The sequence below is a fragment of the Antennarius striatus genome, chromosome 21 (assembly GCF_040054535.1).
Source record: "Antennarius striatus isolate MH-2024 chromosome 21, ASM4005453v1, whole genome shotgun sequence".
Lineage (NCBI taxonomy): Eukaryota > Metazoa > Chordata > Actinopteri > Lophiiformes > Antennariidae > Antennarius > Antennarius striatus.
In genome coordinates, this window is record NC_090796.1 from 6,595,189 (window position 1) to 6,611,696 (window position 16,508).

The following is a 16,508-nucleotide window of genomic DNA, read 5'->3' on the forward strand; positions in this document are numbered from 1 at the left end:
GGTGTGACAGAGGAGTTCAAAGTGGAGGTGGGACTGCATCAGGGATCAGCTCTGAGCCCCTTCTTGTTCGCTATGGTGATGGACATGCTGACAGACGAGGTTAGACAGGAATCTCCATGGACTATGATGTTTGCAGATGACATTGTGATCTGCAGTGAGAGCTGGGAACAGGTGGAGGAGAAGCTAGAGAGGTGGAGGTTTGTCCTGGAAAGGAGAGGAATGAAGGTTAGCCGTAGTAAGACAGAGTACATGTGTGTGAATGAGAGGGACCCAAGTGGAAGAGTGAGGTTACAGGGAGAAGAGATCAAGAAGGTGGAGGATTTTAAGTACTTAGGCTCAACAGTCCAGAGCAATGGAGAGTGTGGAAAAGAGGTGAAGAAGCGTGTCCAGGCAGGATGGAACGGATGGAGGAAGGTGTCAGGTGTGATGTGTGATAGAAGAGTTTCAGCTAAAATGAAAGGAAAGGTGTACAAAACTGTGGTGAGACCAGCGATGTTGTTTGGTCTAGAGACAGTGTCACTGAGGAAAAGACAGGAGACAGAGCTGGAGGTAGCAGAGATGAAGATGCTGAGGTTCTCTTTGGGAGTGACCAGGAAGGATAGGATCAGGAATGAGTACATCAGAGGGACAGCACATGTTAGAGGTTTTGGAGATAAAGTCAGAGAGGCCAGACTGAGATGGTTTGGACATGTCCAGAGGAGAGATAGTGAAGATATTGGTAGAAGGTTTTGAACTGTTTTGAACTGTTTTGAACTGTTTTGAACTGCCAGGCAGGAGGCCTAGAGGAAGACCAAAGAGGAGGTTTATGGATGTAATGAGGGAAGACATGAAGGTATTTGGTGTGAGAGAAGAGGATTCAAAGGACAGGCTTAGATGGAGGAAATTGATTCGCTGTGGCGACCCCTGAAGGGAAAAGCCGAAAGGAAAAGAAGAAGATTTATGAACCAACATTGATGTCATTTTGTGGAGGGGTTTTTGTACATTAAAACATTTGTCATGTAATATTTAACTGACACTCTACCTGCAAACACACTAAAGTTAAAGGAGAAAGCAACAAGCCTTATTAAAAACAACAGTTACCTTTTCATTAATCTTCATCTTGGTTCATGACAGACAAACTGGTGTCAGTGTATTTAACGCCTCATGGACCCTGTTTCACTTCTGCAAGTGAAACAGGTGTTGTCCAGGTGTTCTAGTAGCTGATGTTGCAGGTTATTTACACATAGAACACACACACACACACACACACACACACACACACACGCACACACACACACACACACACACACATCCTGCAGGTCCCACAGAACATCTGCAACATCTGGAACCAAGACAGAGGAGACGACGGACCGCTTTGACACGACTGATGACATTTCACACTACTTGCTATATTTTATCACATAAAGGACAACACAGACTGTCTGTTAGGGACTTTTTGGGTGGGTGGATCCACTTTGGTGGTGAAATAACTAAAACACACTGAAGCAGTTGAGCTCAGAATGAAATGCTTCTCTTCTTGTTTCTCTCCTGTCAGACCACGCGAAGTCCAACTTCCTGCTCATCAAGTATTTTTCTTCTTTGGCTTCTTCTTCTTCTTCTATGCTGTATTACTGACCCCTACTGGTGTTCTTCTGGAAGAACAGAAGAACACCAAGCTTGTTTGTGTGACTGATTTTTTACAAGATATCTAAAATTTATCTTTTCTTCTCTTCTTTTCTCTTTAATTATACAATATATTATACAATCATTGAATCTCCTCATCGTGATATAAAAGGTGTAGCCATTCAAAGCCATGACGCGTATTCCTCGTTGATGTTTCCAACTCTTCTCCATTGAAGGCCCTTTTTTCATTAAATTTTGGTTCACCTGGATCCTTGCCTGGAGACCTCCCAGCCTGAAAAAACATTCCAAGTTTATTTATTTGACATGGACATACTGTGTCATTAGTTCTGCAACATTTCTTTATGCACGGCCTCCAGAAGGTCTGCCCTGTAGTTTTTATAGCAGAGGGCTTCTTTATGGGTGGCTTTTAATAGTTGTAGGTACATCATATTTTTCTCAAATGGTCCAAATAGTTATGTTTTATAATTTAATAACATGAAGCTGCTGATTCCCACATAAAGTCCTCATTCCATCCTGATGCTGGTAGTCAAGCAGATGTACTGTACCTCACTGGTTGCAGTACAAATGTCTTCTAAGACAAGGTGGACTCTGTGACGGCATCCATTAACAGAAACCTGTTTTTGATGTGATCTGTGACAAAATCACAGTATGAAGTCCAATCAGCGAAATACACAGAACCCTGTGGGTGAAGCAGGGAAAGATGGATTTAGAAAACATCCAAATTCAAACAATAGAGCCTTCTAATAAAATTTTAATTGCCATAATGTTTGTGTCTGTAACATTCTTCAGATTCTACTCCTTACCCTCCTCTGTGGTGTGAAGGCTAACATGTTGGTGCACAGGGAGTGAAGGTCATTTCTGGGGGAATACCACATCACCTGCTTGGCCACATCCTCATGCGTGTACTTTCCTTTGGGCAAACCAAACATGATTGTGGGGATCTTGGAGCCCAGACGGTTGGAATTCAGGAAGTCAGAACACTCAGTGAATGTGCAACCAAATCAATACCTTCCGTTTTATGTTCAGCAGTTTGGTTATAGAGCAGACTGTGGGTGAAGGAGAGCAGCATTGTAACACAAACAGATTGAAACAAATAAAATCATACAGGACTTGTTAATTCAGACTGATTGATTAGTATCAGGCGTAGGTAAACTTTTTGACAGGCAGGCTATGTGAGGAGCAGATGGATGGAGTGTTTATTTGTACTAATGCAAATGACATGTAAAAACCATTATATAAAAGTTTTTGGCCTTTAACAGGCAGTAAACCATATTGTAAATAAAAAAAATTATACATGCATTTATTTTATAAAATTAATTCTATTAAATAATTAAAATAATAATTAAATATTGTAGTTATACTCTGCATGTTCTGTATTTTATTTTTCAATCGGTGATAAATTTCTGGACTACGCTTGACTTTTCCACTTTACTGGAAAAGTCAAACGTATTTACAAGTTGTGTTGATTGCCATTGTGGGTTTTTCTTTCATTAACAGATACCAACAATTTTGTCCACATGTTTCCAAGCTTTGGGTAAAGCGTTCATGGAGAACTTCTCTTTTATTTTCTACAACATCCCACTCAGGACCGGATAACATGAGCACATTGCTATAAAAACATCACATCACCTTAATTCATATCACTCCTAACCAAGTGTTACCAAGGGCAAGGTGTGCCATCTAACGTATAGCTCTCAATCTAAAACAAGAGGCACAACACAAAATATATACAGCATATGCATTCTATGTGTAATGTAGTTTACATTAACAAAATTGCGTACAACTTCTACATAAAACTGAGATCAAATACATAAATTTAGCATATAAATATTATTTAAAAAAAATCTCTCCTCCCAGGCTGGAGTTTCTGCTGTTGTTGAACAACTTGCTGCATTTCCAGTTCTTCATGTGACAGGATAGGTGTGTCTTTCAAAAGCATGACCATAGCAACAACAGCATACCAAGACCTTTTCATTGCATTGTTTTCCTACGGTGTCGGCGCGTAATGCTAGTGTAATGTTAAGGAGCTAAGTTGTATTTTTGGACTTTTATACTGAAAAACCTGACCAGAATTGTTCCTGTTGGGACAAGTCTACATAGGCATGTTAGCACAACAGCAGGAAGGAGGTCCCACATTCAGCTTTGACCTCATGTGAGTTGCATTAGGTTTAGATTCCAGGAGGAGGATTGTTTGACTACACACCAGGTAATGGGGCTGTAGAAACATTATTCATGTGCTGCAGACTTAACAAAACTTATCTTCTTCATATTTGTATGCTGTGCTTTACATAGGTTATCTATTTTGGAAACTTGCATAACACACAGCTGATTGACAATGAAGCCTTTCCTTAGCCTAAAATAACCTCAGCATATTTTCCTCTCAATTGAATTTAATCCTGGTATAAAAAGTAACTTTAATCAAACTGGTTTGTTTTATCACTTGAACAGTAGAAATACTTTAACTATTGCTTCAACTTTTGGTGCTTTTATATTGAAATATCAGAATGGAAGTAACGTTATATATTCTTGGTACCTTGACACAAGCTGAAGCTCTGAATTCAAGAGAAATGGAGTGTCAGTGTGAGAAGAACGACTCTGAAGATGATGTTTCAGGTGGGGTAGACATTTCCTAAATCATTAAATGTGGAGTGTATATGCGTGTATGTGTGTGTAGGTGTAGGCTATACACAAAATGTAGATTGTATTTTGTCAAGTTGGTGGTGGAACCATACGGCCCTCTGGTTAGATTTTCAAAATATATATGTAGAAACAAGTCAGTCTGGTGAAATGTTCATAAAATGAAGTTTACAAACTACACTTTCTAAGCAGCAGGAGTGACTCGATAACTTGTTTAAAACTGAGTTTTCCACTCTCATACTAACCCAGAGATGAGTGAGATGAAATCTTCACAGATAAAGGTTCAAATGAAGTGTTTACATTAGAATAACCCTTGATCAGTCTATAGCCACTCACACAGCCTTGCATTGAATTTACCATGCATATCACACTTGGGTGAAGAAAGGTCAACCACATGATAAATTGTGTTCAACATTACCATGCTGATATCTTGCTGCCCCCCCCCCCCCTCTCTGTGTAGGCTTGTGGCTCAGCAGCAACAGCATCCAGATGGGAGCTTTTACTGTGGTGGGGTATCTTCTCTACAGGTTCTCACAAAGTCAGTCACACACTGGCACACATGTTCATGTTCATTTGGATAAAGTACAAAGTCCTCTGGCATGATGTAAATGCCCTGTTGTGTTAACTGAGCTGAAGGAATGATGGGATCTGAAACAGAAAAATCATGACTGAATTAATCAGAAAAGGCTTAAATAAGGGCAGACAACCCTGATACTATTACTGTTGGTACAGCAAGAACTTATTTGTCAAATGATTTCTTTAAAACACACACGCATAAAATATGATCTTTGCTGTGCTGTCTATTTTTTCTGCAGCGCTCCCAGCTTTGATCCGATGGCCGATTCGTCTGTTCTGCTCTCTGACTGGTGAGTTCTGTTTGCCTCTGAAGTCACAGCTCAGTTTCTGCCCCCCTCCAACAAAAATCATGTATGATACATGCATTCTTAACTTTCAAGTTTGAAATATCACCAGTTGTTGTATCATCATCATCATCATCATCATCATCAGGACTTTAACATATTTTTTGTTTATTCTTCAGGTATTTCAGCTCTTTGGAGCTGGGTATCACGTCTAGTTGGAACAATTCGTGGTACAAAATACACATTTTATCTCTTATTATTACAAAAATTTGTCAGCTCTGACTAAAAATAATCATAAATGCTCACTATTAATTTGTGTCTTTTGTCTCAGTAATTAAGACCCTGTATAAATGGATGTCCAACATTTGGCGTTTTATTGTGGGTAAGTGCTGCATGTGTTGGTTGTTGTTTGCTCTTCCCTGTTTGCTTCAAATGGACTTTTTAAGTGGAGGCAGACAATCTGGGGGCACTTCAGAGTGGATAAATGGAAGCAGTTCAAGGAAGTGACTCAGAAAGTTAGACGACATATGATGACAATTTAATTTAAGGAACCTGAACTTTTTTTAAAATGAAACTTAATGACAGACTTATAATTATCAGTTAAAACAACTGACTCGCAATTGACTCTTCCAACAGGACTTTCCTGCAAGTTGACAGGTCAGTGACTTCAATCTTTCCTTTTGGTATTTTATTTGGGGTGGGGTGGGGAGGGATTCTGGTTTCTTTAATTTGATTGTATTTTTTTTAAAAAGTAAAAAGATAAACAGGAAATCCACTTGTGTTCTTGAATTACAGCTAAGATACACAACTGGTCTGCAAAGTTTATTTATATGTTTAATGGTCAAATCTGCAGGGTCCAAAATTGGAGCACTGGAGTCCGACACAGATCCAACCAGCAGCATTCTTAACAAACCAGGCCTGAAACTGATCCTCCTGGGTCCTGCAGGTGAAGAACGCTCCTCCTTAGCAGAACTTCTCTTGGGTAAAAGTGAGACGAGGTCCCCGATGTATCCTCTAATGGAGAGCAGCAGGAGAAGGACAGTGATAGACGGGAGAGAGGTGACGGTAGTCAACACCCCAGACATTTTGGGACCATTATTAGGGCATAAAAACAGAGCCGCGGAGGCTCTAAGGAGCCTTCAGCTTGCCAGTCCTGGACCACATGCCATCTTACTGGTCATCCGAGCTCCAAGCTACAATCTGAGGACTGAGGATGTTGCTCAAGCAATCCAATCCACCCTTGAACTGTACAGTGATGCAGCCGTGGAGCACATCATTCCAGTGCTCATCCATGTAGGACATCTGGGCCGAAAGCACACCGAAGGTCCGCTGCTGGATGTGGAGGCTGAGAGTCTAAAAATGGCACTGTCTCCATGCTACCAGACACCAGAGCTGGTGGACATCCAGCCGGACGGTCCTCCGGAGGCACAGGCCATGATGCGCAGAAAGTTGATGGGCCGTGTGATGGAGATGAAGACACTGAGGGGGCATTTCATCCACGAGCTGCAGAGGAAGGAGGATTGCATCAGGGAGGAGCTGCTGGCTGACATGGCCTCTGGACTGGCCAGAAAACTGGGACGCGTGTAAATAAGACATGGAGAAGGAGCGTTTGTGTTGCTGGTCTATAAAAACATGAGGTTTCAGGGTTCATTTAAGTGTTAAACAGGAAGGTTTGGGGTTTAATTGCTACAGAGAATCTTTGCCTGATTTATTTTTGACCCTCTGTTGGTTTACCACTGTCGTCTCACTTTGTAAAATGCCACAGATACTTTTGGTTATATCATGCACACTCACACTTTTCCAACTTTGGTGCATTGTTATTCATGATGTATGTTTATTCCTTTGTGCAGGGGTGGGATTTTTTTACACTGACCCAGTGATCTGCTTCACCGATGCATATTTTTGATCATTTATGAGGAACAATATCTCAAAATTTAACGATGATAAAAATAAACTGAAGTCATACTCAGATTACAGTTGAACAATGCTCGCTTTCTCCAAAAACCTCTCAAATAACACTAAAAATTATTGATGAACAAGCTGAGGAAGTGGAAGCATTGTTTATGATGCTGTGAGCACAAATGATCATCTTGGAGGCAGCTAACAATTTAACATATGGTTTAAATCTTCATCGCAAAGTCCAGCCTCAATAGTTTAAAATAATGTTTTATGTTTTCACTTTCAAGTTGTTACGGTCGGTGAACAAACTTGGAAGAACTGAGGGAAAGGAAAAGTAGTTATGATTGGGAAATACCTGTGCTGGATTTTCTGGATCAGTTTTAACTCAATACTTTTGATAAAGCTAAGTAAAGCTTTATCAATGATTAATTAAGGATTCATGATTCTCCAGAGGATCAAAGAACAACCGCCAGGCTTTACTGTAGGTCTTTTCGGCACATGCTTAATTTTTCCTTCTCAAAATGTGTCCTTGGCCTGGAAAAGTGTCCATCCTGGAAATTTGGACCTTGAAAGATAAGACTTTGGAACTTTACTGATAAAGGAAGTACAGTATTTCATTGTTGATGCATGTGGGAAATTATTGAGCAGAACAGTTTTGAGACATCTTTTACTTTCAATAGTAAGTAGCATTTTTGCATTGAATGTGGGGAAAAAAATCTGGTTTCTTCTATTTAAAGTTGAAAGTTATTGTGTGCTTTGATTTTGGCAAACAGCTGATGGATAGTGTATTTATCCAATAAACCAAACACGGACTAAACACTTTTGTGTCCAACTGTTCACACACACACACACTCATGATTCAGGGGGAATTTAAGGTTGCGCAGTCTCATGGGAGTGACCGCTCCTGACGCAGGCGGTGACAGCAACATGGAACCGAGCGGACGCTACTGCGCATGTGCGCCAGAGCGCGGAGGGGAGAGAGCTCGAGCCCAGACAGGGAGAGAGCGAGCGCGAGAGAGGGAGAGAAGGAGAGCGCGCGAGCAGTTCCAGGGAAAAACGGGCAAAGACAAAGAATTAAACGGGTTCAGGAGCGACTGGCTTCAGGTTCTAGCCCGGTTTACGGTGGTCTAGCCCGGACAGCACCTCCAGGAAGTGCTCTGGTAAGTGGTCGGTCAGAGAAAATTAAGTTATTAGACGCGAAGGAAGCGTTGTGGTTGTTTGTGTTACAAGCGGGAGTCGCGTAGCCAGAAGCTTAACGCCACATATGTGTTACTATCATGCACTGCTAGAGTCCGTACATGTGTGTGTTGGCGGTGTAACAGCTGCTGTCCCTCCACAATGGACTGCTGCTGCTCACAGAGTGTGTCTTGATTTGTTTCGAGGCTCCTATTTTGCTAGCTTAGTTCAGCCTGCTTCCTCTATCCAGCCCAGCCTGCTGGAAATGTTTACCTTCTACTAATTTTTGGCTCTGCGGGTTGAAAAGAGATTGGAACAAGTCGGAATCCCATCCACGTGATCTGTGGTCGTCAGCTGCATTGCTCTAAGGCTGCCCTTTAAATAAAGTAGACACTTTTAAGATGTCATGCATGTTCTGGACATTTGTGATCCTGCTTGTTGTTTTCTTTCAGGTGTTTCTGAAGACTGCCGTCATCACTCAGGAGCAACTAATCCCCTGTTGTGTGTGTTCCAGTGGATGTGGAGCTTCATGGTCTGCAGCCTGGTGATGGAAAGAAGTGCAAAGCCATAGGCTTAGTGACTGGAAAGAGCTGTCAACGCACTCGCAGAAGATGGAGGAAGTGGGAATGCACAGATTGACAACACCGATCTGGTGTTGTTGAAATAGTATTCACTCTTTTGCCTGCCCTCCCATCTCGAGCTCCAGTTTCTACCCCCTCCCCACAGCTGGCCTTACTTCACATCCTCTACAGCGAGCAGGTGTTGGTCCCATTTACCTTAAAATCCCCCTGCTCTCCGTGAAACACACTGAAACGCACAGGCCCTCTCTTCCAAGTGGCTGGGAGGTTGCTATGGCAATGGTTGTCATGATGCTGATGTAGCGTCCTGAAGGTTGTAGTTGTGGAGCCAAAGGACGTGGCGACGGCGGTGTCGGTGGAGAACGTCCAGGCATGGGAAGCGCTCCTTATCCGGCCGGGGAATGGAAGGGGAAGGGGCGAGGCAGCCTGCAGGAGCTGGGCTGCATGCGCTGGAAGGTCAGCAAGCAGAAAGAAGGGGTGGCGGTGGTGGGGGCCGAGGAGAGGAGGTCCAGGGAGCTCATGGATGCGCAGCAGCAGCAGCAGGATCTCTCCTCCTCGTCTTCCTCCCTCACCTCCCCACTGCCTCGACAACCATCTCTGACACCTCCCGCCATCTACCATGAGAAGCAGCGGAGGGAGTTGTGCGCCCTCCATGCGCTCAATAATGTCTTCCAGGATGGGACGGCTTTCAGTCGGGACACGCTGCAGGAGATATACCAGAGGTAGGAACACCGACGGGTCATTATCAAGCTGCTGCATATGAATTGTTGTGATGACTGTTTTTTTAACATCTTTTTTCAACTTGTTGAAGGCTTTCTCCCAACACTCTGGTGACACCTCACAAGAAGAGCATGCTGGGAAATGGGAACTACGATGTAAATGTCATCATGGCTGCACTGCAGACGCGAGGGTTTGAGGCAGTTTGGTGGGATAAAAGAAGGTATGTGAGACACCTGATGAAGACTTCCATTTCTGTTGTCTTCATTCTAGTTCTCCCACATGTACAGCGGTAGAAGGAAATCAATACTTGTTTTTGTTTTAGGGTTTTTCCCCCTTGTTCACGTTCATTTCCTGTGACATAGTTGGAGTATATCTTCTGTCCTCAAATCCTGATCAAAATCAGACGAGCTGATCTTCTCCAAAGGAAAATTATGTATGCTCCATGCTTGGTATTGAATTGTTTTTTATTGAATTTGGTCAATTCAGTTCACATCTCTTCAAAAATTATGGACATAATTAACTGAATTTACACTCCTGTCGTAGGGGCCCTAAAGGTTTGGACGGAATTGAAATTTTGGCAAGGCCTGTCACAATTATTACCTAATAGATTCATTATGTTGAGCTCATCACAATTATTACAGTAATCATCACAATTGTAAATAGAAGTTTAATTTTTCCATGTTGTTTTCCGCCTTTTGATCTTTGGTGCTCATTAAAGATGCCATGAGGTTCTCTTCTGAACAAAAAATTGCACTTGCCTTTCGCAACACCAACTGTTTATCTTTCAAGGTACTAAACTTTTTGATGAGCATCTATTGGCATGAGCATCCTGTATTCAGACTATATTCTACATACAAAAGTTACAATGGTGGGATAAAATGAACACTAGTAGACAAATCAAAAATCTACGTGTGAAACAATCATATCTTTTCAATGGTACCATGCAAACAGCAAGCAAGTGTAGTAAAGAACACCTCTGGAACATAATCAGCAGAACCTGGAATGGCCTCTTTGATGACTCAGCCACTACATTAGTTGACAAAGTCTACGAGACAGTTTTATCAGCATTCCTGTTTTCCTCGTTAACAAACTCACATGACTGTTGACAACAGCAGCCCCAGACCTGCTTTGTTCACGTTCACGTTATCACAGGAGCCCTATTCCTGTTTGTCCTTCTTGACCAGAACAAGAACAAAACAGCTGACGAAAACAACAGGAGTGCTCGCGAGTGCTTATCGATTCAGCATCTGCGACTGGAGCTTTCACATTTTTATCTAATATTCACTGGTGTTGTGTGAAACATGTGAGATGACTTAAAATGATAAATCCCCACTTCTGTCAGTAGTGCCATAGACCTCCTGCAATATGTTTTATTTAAAGTTGTGTTGGACTGTTTTTATAAGTCAATGTTGTTTAATTCCATTGCTAATGAGAAACTCAGACAACCAAGATTGAGAGTTTTTTCTATATATTACTGCAATTGTTAAAAGAAAAAAATGTGATTGAATATACAGTATATCGCATATGATCAACTCCTGTTTTTTCTAAAAAGTTGCTACTATGATTTGCTTTCATTCTTGATGTCTGAAAGTATTTTCCTCTAATATATTGTACATTGTGGATTTGCTATCATTGTGCAGATGGATCTACACAATGCTCCAACACTAATGAGGATCTTACAGGTTGCAACCGCTGCCTTCTTTTTGTCCTTTCCAGGGATGTTGGCAGCATCGAGCTGTCAAACGTGACCGGCTTCATCCTGAACGTCCCATCCAACCTGAGCTGGGGGCCTCTCCGCCTGCCACTCAAACGCCAGCACTGGATAGGTGTCAGAGAGGTGGGAGGGGCTTATTACAACTTGGACTCCAAACTGCGCAGCCCTCAACTCATCGGACACCAGGAAGAGCTCAGGTGGGACCAGCGAGAAATGTTTGTTAACGTACATGTGTTCGTTGTGTCACGGTTGTCAATACTATGTTTCTACTACAACTAGAACCAGAAATATTCTCTGATATACTGTATATCAGACGTTTTAACATGTGACACCAACCTAGCAGACAAAATACACGATGGTGAATGTTTTAACAACAAGACCATAGACAATTATATTTACACTTTCCTCTCTTTTAAAATAAATCTTTGAATTGTGCTACGTTGGCCTTTGATTGACAGAAAGAGATGTACCAAGTAGAGACAGAGAGGGCAAGAAGAAAGTGAGAAAGTTTACAGCAACTCCTCCAAGGTAGTGCTAATGTACACTTATTATCTTTTATATATCAGGCCAAGATAAGTTGTGGAACTCCAACATTGATATTGAACAATATTGATATATACAGTTATCAAATGTTGATCCTGAACTCCTTCTGATTTTGTCACAACACTGTGTGTGCTGCTGCCTCACAGCAAGACGTTTCTGGATTTGATTTCTTTTTGTGTGGAGTTTGTATGTATGAACTAGGCACATTAAATTGCCCGTGGGTGTGAATGTGAGTGGTTGTTTGCCTTTGATGTGGCCCTGCAATAAGCTGGTGTCTCATCCAGAGTGTACCCTGCCTGTCACCCATAGCCAGCTGGGATAGGCTCCAGCAAACTCGTGACCCACAATGTGGATAAGCTTTGATCTCATCTTCATGAATGAGATTGTTAATGGTTGTCAGTGCAACAAGGGTCTTGTAGGGAGATGGAGAGAGGAAGAGCAGATCATTGAGGAAGATGAAGATGAGACCGAGGGAGAGCAGCATTCAGGCCATCAAGGCAGAGAAGCAGGATCTGAAGATACGTAATCTGATTTAAGGTCCTCACCAGTTAAAGCTTCTCAAAATCCAGAATATCATTTTGTGTACACAAAAGAGCCGTCCAATCAAAACTGTTCCTGATTTTACATGCTGTTTTCTGTTTTTGTTAACAGACTATGATAAAAATTTCAGACAGGAGGAATTTTTGAATGATGGTGTCAATAATTTAGAAAAAGAACTCAGTATGTTTCATACAAAATACAAGCACTTGTATCTCATTAGGAATAATAACCTCTTTGGGTTTGGCTGCAGCACACAGTGGAATTCATTTACCCAGAGAATATCTAGCAAAGGGACATCTTTGATTATTACTTGAATCCATCAAACTAAAAGACCAAAAAAATAAGAGAGAGTAGAAATAAAATTAGATCCAAAAAACACTTAAAACATCCATCCACCCGTTACCACAATACAGCTGCTTATCCACCATTGAGGTCGTGGTGCTGGGGCCTGTCCCAGCTGGCTGAGGGTGAAAGGCAAGGTACACCCCGCATGATACATGCGGGCTCATCGCAGGGCCGCACAGAAGACAAGCAACCACTCACGCTCACACTCACACCTACAGACACTTTGGTGAGACTAGTTCAGCGAAGTGGTTTTGGAGGTGAGAGGAAGCTGGAGAACTCACGCAGACATGAAGCAAAACATACAAACTCAACACAGGAAGAAATGAAACCCAGAGCTTTCAGGGTCAATTGATTGAATGTTTAATATTGTGTGTCTACACTGGTTTGTGGTCTTGTCTGTTTAATTATAACTGATGGTACGTGTCCCAGATTTCTGTAACCGTTAAAGCGCTACACAAATGAGTATTGTGAAATGACTCATGTGTATTTTATAATTCTCTGCCATGTGTGTTTTTAGCCTACCTTGTATAGTCATGGCAACAACAGAAACATTATGCACTCACAAACACACCCCCACTCCCCATGAAAGAAAAAAAGCTTTGTGGTTATGTAATTTTTGTAATTTGAGGTGAATTCTGTGGGTCTGTCCGTGTGACATCTCAGATATTCGGTTGTATTCTATCCTCCGTGACTTTGATGAGTTTCTGCAGCTGTTTCACAGTAAAAACCTTGAATTTGTACACAGGTTAAAGTGGCGTGAAATGATTGTAGGAAATGTTGAGTTTGCTGTGAGATAACACACGAGTCCATACAGCTCTGATAACACACAATATTATTTGACACGTAAAGCAACAAATCCACATCACACAGACTAGAACATAGTGTTGTTTTTATTAAATGTCTCCTGGAGTAGCTGCAACAATCATTCTATTTCCATTTTGATGTTCTAATATCTATAAGCTATGTTTGTCAAAATTTTGTGCTTTTATTTCTTAAATGCCTATTGATTTAAAGAAATAATCAACAACTGGGGAATGGAGAAGACCTGGTTTTGATTTGCTGATTTGACATAATTTTTGATTGTTATGCTTTTCTTACACGATTATCTCCAGCAGTTTTTCAGCCTCATAGTCTAGAACCAAATTCTCCTCTTTGAAAGATCACAACCTTACACCTAAGTACTATTTCAGCTCTTTTGCTTCCCAAAAATATTCAGCCTATCACAAGACCCATACATAAAAAATGTTTGTGACCATATATCTTAGTATTTATGAACCAAGACATTTTCTTCACAACATGGAGGAGACAAAAATGGAGCAAAGAGGAAAGTAAAGCTGGTTCGTGCTGTGATCAGAGCACTAACAGTCTGTCCTTTAAAACTGTGGCCCTCATTGTCTGTTTGTCTGTTTTGAACACAAATTGACGTAAAAGAGTTCCTTCATTTAATCATGGTAACCATGGATCTCCTCTTTGATCCTAATTGCCCCTCCTTCCAGGAAGTTTCTCCGCCAGCAGCTGCGAGGGAAGAACTGTGAACTCCTACTGGTGGTCTCAGAGGAGGTGGAGGTGCACCAGACGTGGCGGTCTGACGGCTGACGGTTGAACCAGCCGCTAACGGGCCAATCACAGAACGAACGGGAGAGAGAGTAGTAGAGGTTTGCACAGCCAATCACAGGGAGGCACACTTGCTGATGTGGTATTTTTTTCCTCTTTTTTTGGGTTTTGTTTACACAGCCTTTGCTGGACTTGCTTCTAATTCAATTCAATGTAATGAAGGAGGCAAAACCTTAACAGGGAGACTCAGAATCACAGTCCTTTACTCAAAAGACTCACAATTATGATTGTTTCTGTTATATATATATATATATATACAGCATATATATACACAGGCACACGTGTGTGTGTCAGTTTGGATTATTTTACTGTTTATTTCCAAAGTCATGGGAGTTATTGAATGAATCATTGTGTGTTTGTCTCCTTCAGAGAGCCTCCCTGGTTCTCAGTTGTGTCTTTGTGTTTCTGACCTTTCATGTCGTGAATCTCGTCTCCGTCTCCTCCGTCCTTCACTTTCGCCGAGGTGTGACCCTCCTAGTCTCAGTGTGAGTTCGTCACACTCCCCCTGTCTGTCCCTTTTGTCCCATGTTTCACGTTGCCAAATTTGTATTTCCTCCACATCACAAACAGTTGTGGCGCAGTCTGACACTACAGCGGCCGCAGGGACGCAACAGATTAATATGCAACAAATCAATGCAACATCAGCTCTAGCACTCCCTCTAGTGGAGTGGATGTTTGCCTCAGTTTCCTGTTCAGGAAGAGGTAAAGGTGTCATTCATCCATTTTTTGTTTTTGCTTTTTTATTGCTGGCGTTCAGTGCATCTAGGATACTAATGAAATACTAACAGTTATAATCTCGAAGCAGAACTGTGCTCCTTTTTTTGACATATTTATATTCACTGTGGCGATGAGAGAACCTTTTGTCTAAATTATTGTCCTCAGCAGTAGATCGAGTGTAGATTCAAACTCACCAGCAACAGCAGAAAACTAATTGCCATCTACTGTAGTTGAAATTCAAACCAAAATGAATAATTTAAATATGGGAAAATGGTGTCTTGGAAAGTTAACACAATAATAAGACCTTTAAAATGACTGAATGAACAGTAATCAGTAATTAAATTAGCCAATAGTTGCTGCCCTGCTTTTCTGAGTAAACTCAATCTGCAATGGCAGACAGTAAGATAAACCTAGAGATGCACAGAAGGCAAGTAATTACCAATTTCAGAATAATTGAAATTACTCAGAAATAATATTGTATATGTACATTTCAGACACTCTTTCTTAATTTAGAGCCAGAATAATTTCAGTGGTTCACTGACATCCCACACGAATGACAAAATAAGGGACAGCACTCTTTCTCTTTGGCCCTCTGTAGCACAAGAGCTCAGCTGATGAAGAGCACCTCCTCCTCGTCCCTCTCCTATTCTTCTCTAACATTTCTTGTTGAACCTGCCAAACTCAGCTCAGATGGGACGTCACAGGTTGTTCCACCAGGTTTCTAATGGGCAAGGTTGCCGTCGGAGACGGGGTGTGGGGATCTGTGTCACTGCGAATAATGTAGAAAAAGATAACCTGAGAAGTGTAAGTCAATGGGAAGGCAAGTCTGTGTGTGTGTGTGTGTATGTGTGTGTGTGTGTGTGTGTGTGTGTGTGTGTGTGTGTGTGTGTGTGTGTGTGTGTGTGTGTGTGTGTGTGTGTGTGTGTGTGTGTGTGTGTGTGGTTTTTGTGAAATGAGCCTTATGGGAGTTTGTAGCTTTCAGATCAGCTGAAGACAAGCTGTTATTACTATACATGTATTGTCTGTTCGTGACAATATTGGCCTTAACTTGTTTACAAAAGATGTTTGTTGCTCTGAAAGCTTATGGGGGGGTGCAGTTTGATGCCATTTCAAGAGATTTATTTCCATCGCACCAATCTTTCAGTTATATAGAGGAGAAACAGCTGAAGCTCATTTGATATGATGATTTCAAATACCCTGCTTTCACTTTTGCAGCCAAGGGCTTTATATTATTCACAAGTTTTTTTGAAATAATGTGATTTCCCAGAGAAAATCACATGCTTTTCCAGTGGTGCATGTCTTATTTTAGAATGAAGCTGTTGGATTTCAGCTCAGCCTGTAGACCTTTAAACACCAGAGAGCTTGTCGTTAATCTGCTGAGATCTTTAGAATCACACCATGAATAGTCTCACAATTACATGCAACATTTGTTTGTTTTTTGCTATGACAATCTTTCTGTCCTGAATAGTGATTGTCAATGTATTATGTTTTTTGTTTTTTGCATACAAATAAAATACTTATAATGGCACTTTATGTATAAGA

The 16,508-nt window shown here is 41.4% G+C and overlaps 2 protein-coding genes across 4 annotated transcripts; both read left to right on the forward strand.

Annotated features, from left to right (window-relative positions):
- Positions 1 to 3,642: 3,642 nt before the first annotated feature.
- On the forward strand, positions 3,643 to 7,824 carry LOC137588649 (uncharacterized). 2 transcript variants are annotated; one of them, XM_068305825.1, is made up of 8 exons: positions 3,643 to 3,829; positions 4,127 to 4,236; positions 4,721 to 4,798; positions 5,076 to 5,126; positions 5,300 to 5,350; positions 5,452 to 5,502; positions 5,757 to 5,777; positions 5,974 to 7,824. In XM_068305825.1, exons 2-8 carry the CDS (start codon positions 4,128 to 4,130, stop codon positions 6,705 to 6,707), a joined length of 1,095 nt encoding a protein of 364 aa, XP_068161926.1. In that variant the 5' UTR covers positions 3,643 to 3,829; position 4,127; the 3' UTR covers positions 6,708 to 7,824. The 2 variants fall into 2 exon arrangements, with proteins under 2 accessions (XP_068161926.1, XP_068161927.1); XM_068305826.1 differs by having other exon boundaries at positions 4,168 to 4,236.
- Positions 7,825 to 8,002: 178 nt separating this feature from the next.
- On the forward strand, positions 8,003 to 16,508 carry josd1 (Josephin domain containing 1). 2 transcript variants are annotated; one of them, XM_068306014.1, is made up of 5 exons: positions 8,003 to 8,179; positions 8,648 to 9,495; positions 9,585 to 9,713; positions 11,210 to 11,404; positions 14,132 to 16,508. In XM_068306014.1, exons 2-5 carry the CDS (start codon positions 9,146 to 9,148, stop codon positions 14,229 to 14,231), a joined length of 774 nt encoding a protein of 257 aa, XP_068162115.1. In that variant the 5' UTR covers positions 8,003 to 8,179; positions 8,648 to 9,145; the 3' UTR covers positions 14,232 to 16,508. The 2 variants fall into 2 exon arrangements, with proteins under 2 accessions (XP_068162115.1, XP_068162116.1); XM_068306015.1 differs by having other exon boundaries at positions 8,710 to 9,495.

Excerpts from the sequence above, each read along its gene's own strand:
- josd1 (XM_068306014.1), top strand. The coding sequence starts at position 9,146 with ATGGGAAGCGCTCCTTATCCGGCCGGGGAATGGAAGGGGAAGGGGCGA. Across the intron at positions 9,496-9,584 it reads CTGCAGGAGATATACCAGAG|GCTTTCTCCCAACACTCTGG; the intron begins GTAGGAACACCG and ends AACTTGTTGAAG. Across the intron at positions 9,714-11,209 it reads GTTTGGTGGGATAAAAGAAG|GGATGTTGGCAGCATCGAGC; the intron begins GTATGTGAGACA and ends TGTCCTTTCCAG.
- LOC137588649 (XM_068305825.1), top strand. The coding sequence starts at position 4,128 with ATGGAAGTAACGTTATATATTCTTGGTACCTTGACACAAGCTGAAGCT. Across the intron at positions 4,237-4,720 it reads CTCTGAAGATGATGTTTCAG|GCTTGTGGCTCAGCAGCAAC; the intron begins GTGGGGTAGACA and ends CTCTCTGTGTAG. Across the intron at positions 5,351-5,451 it reads TCTAGTTGGAACAATTCGTG|TAATTAAGACCCTGTATAAA; the intron begins GTACAAAATACA and ends CTTTTGTCTCAG.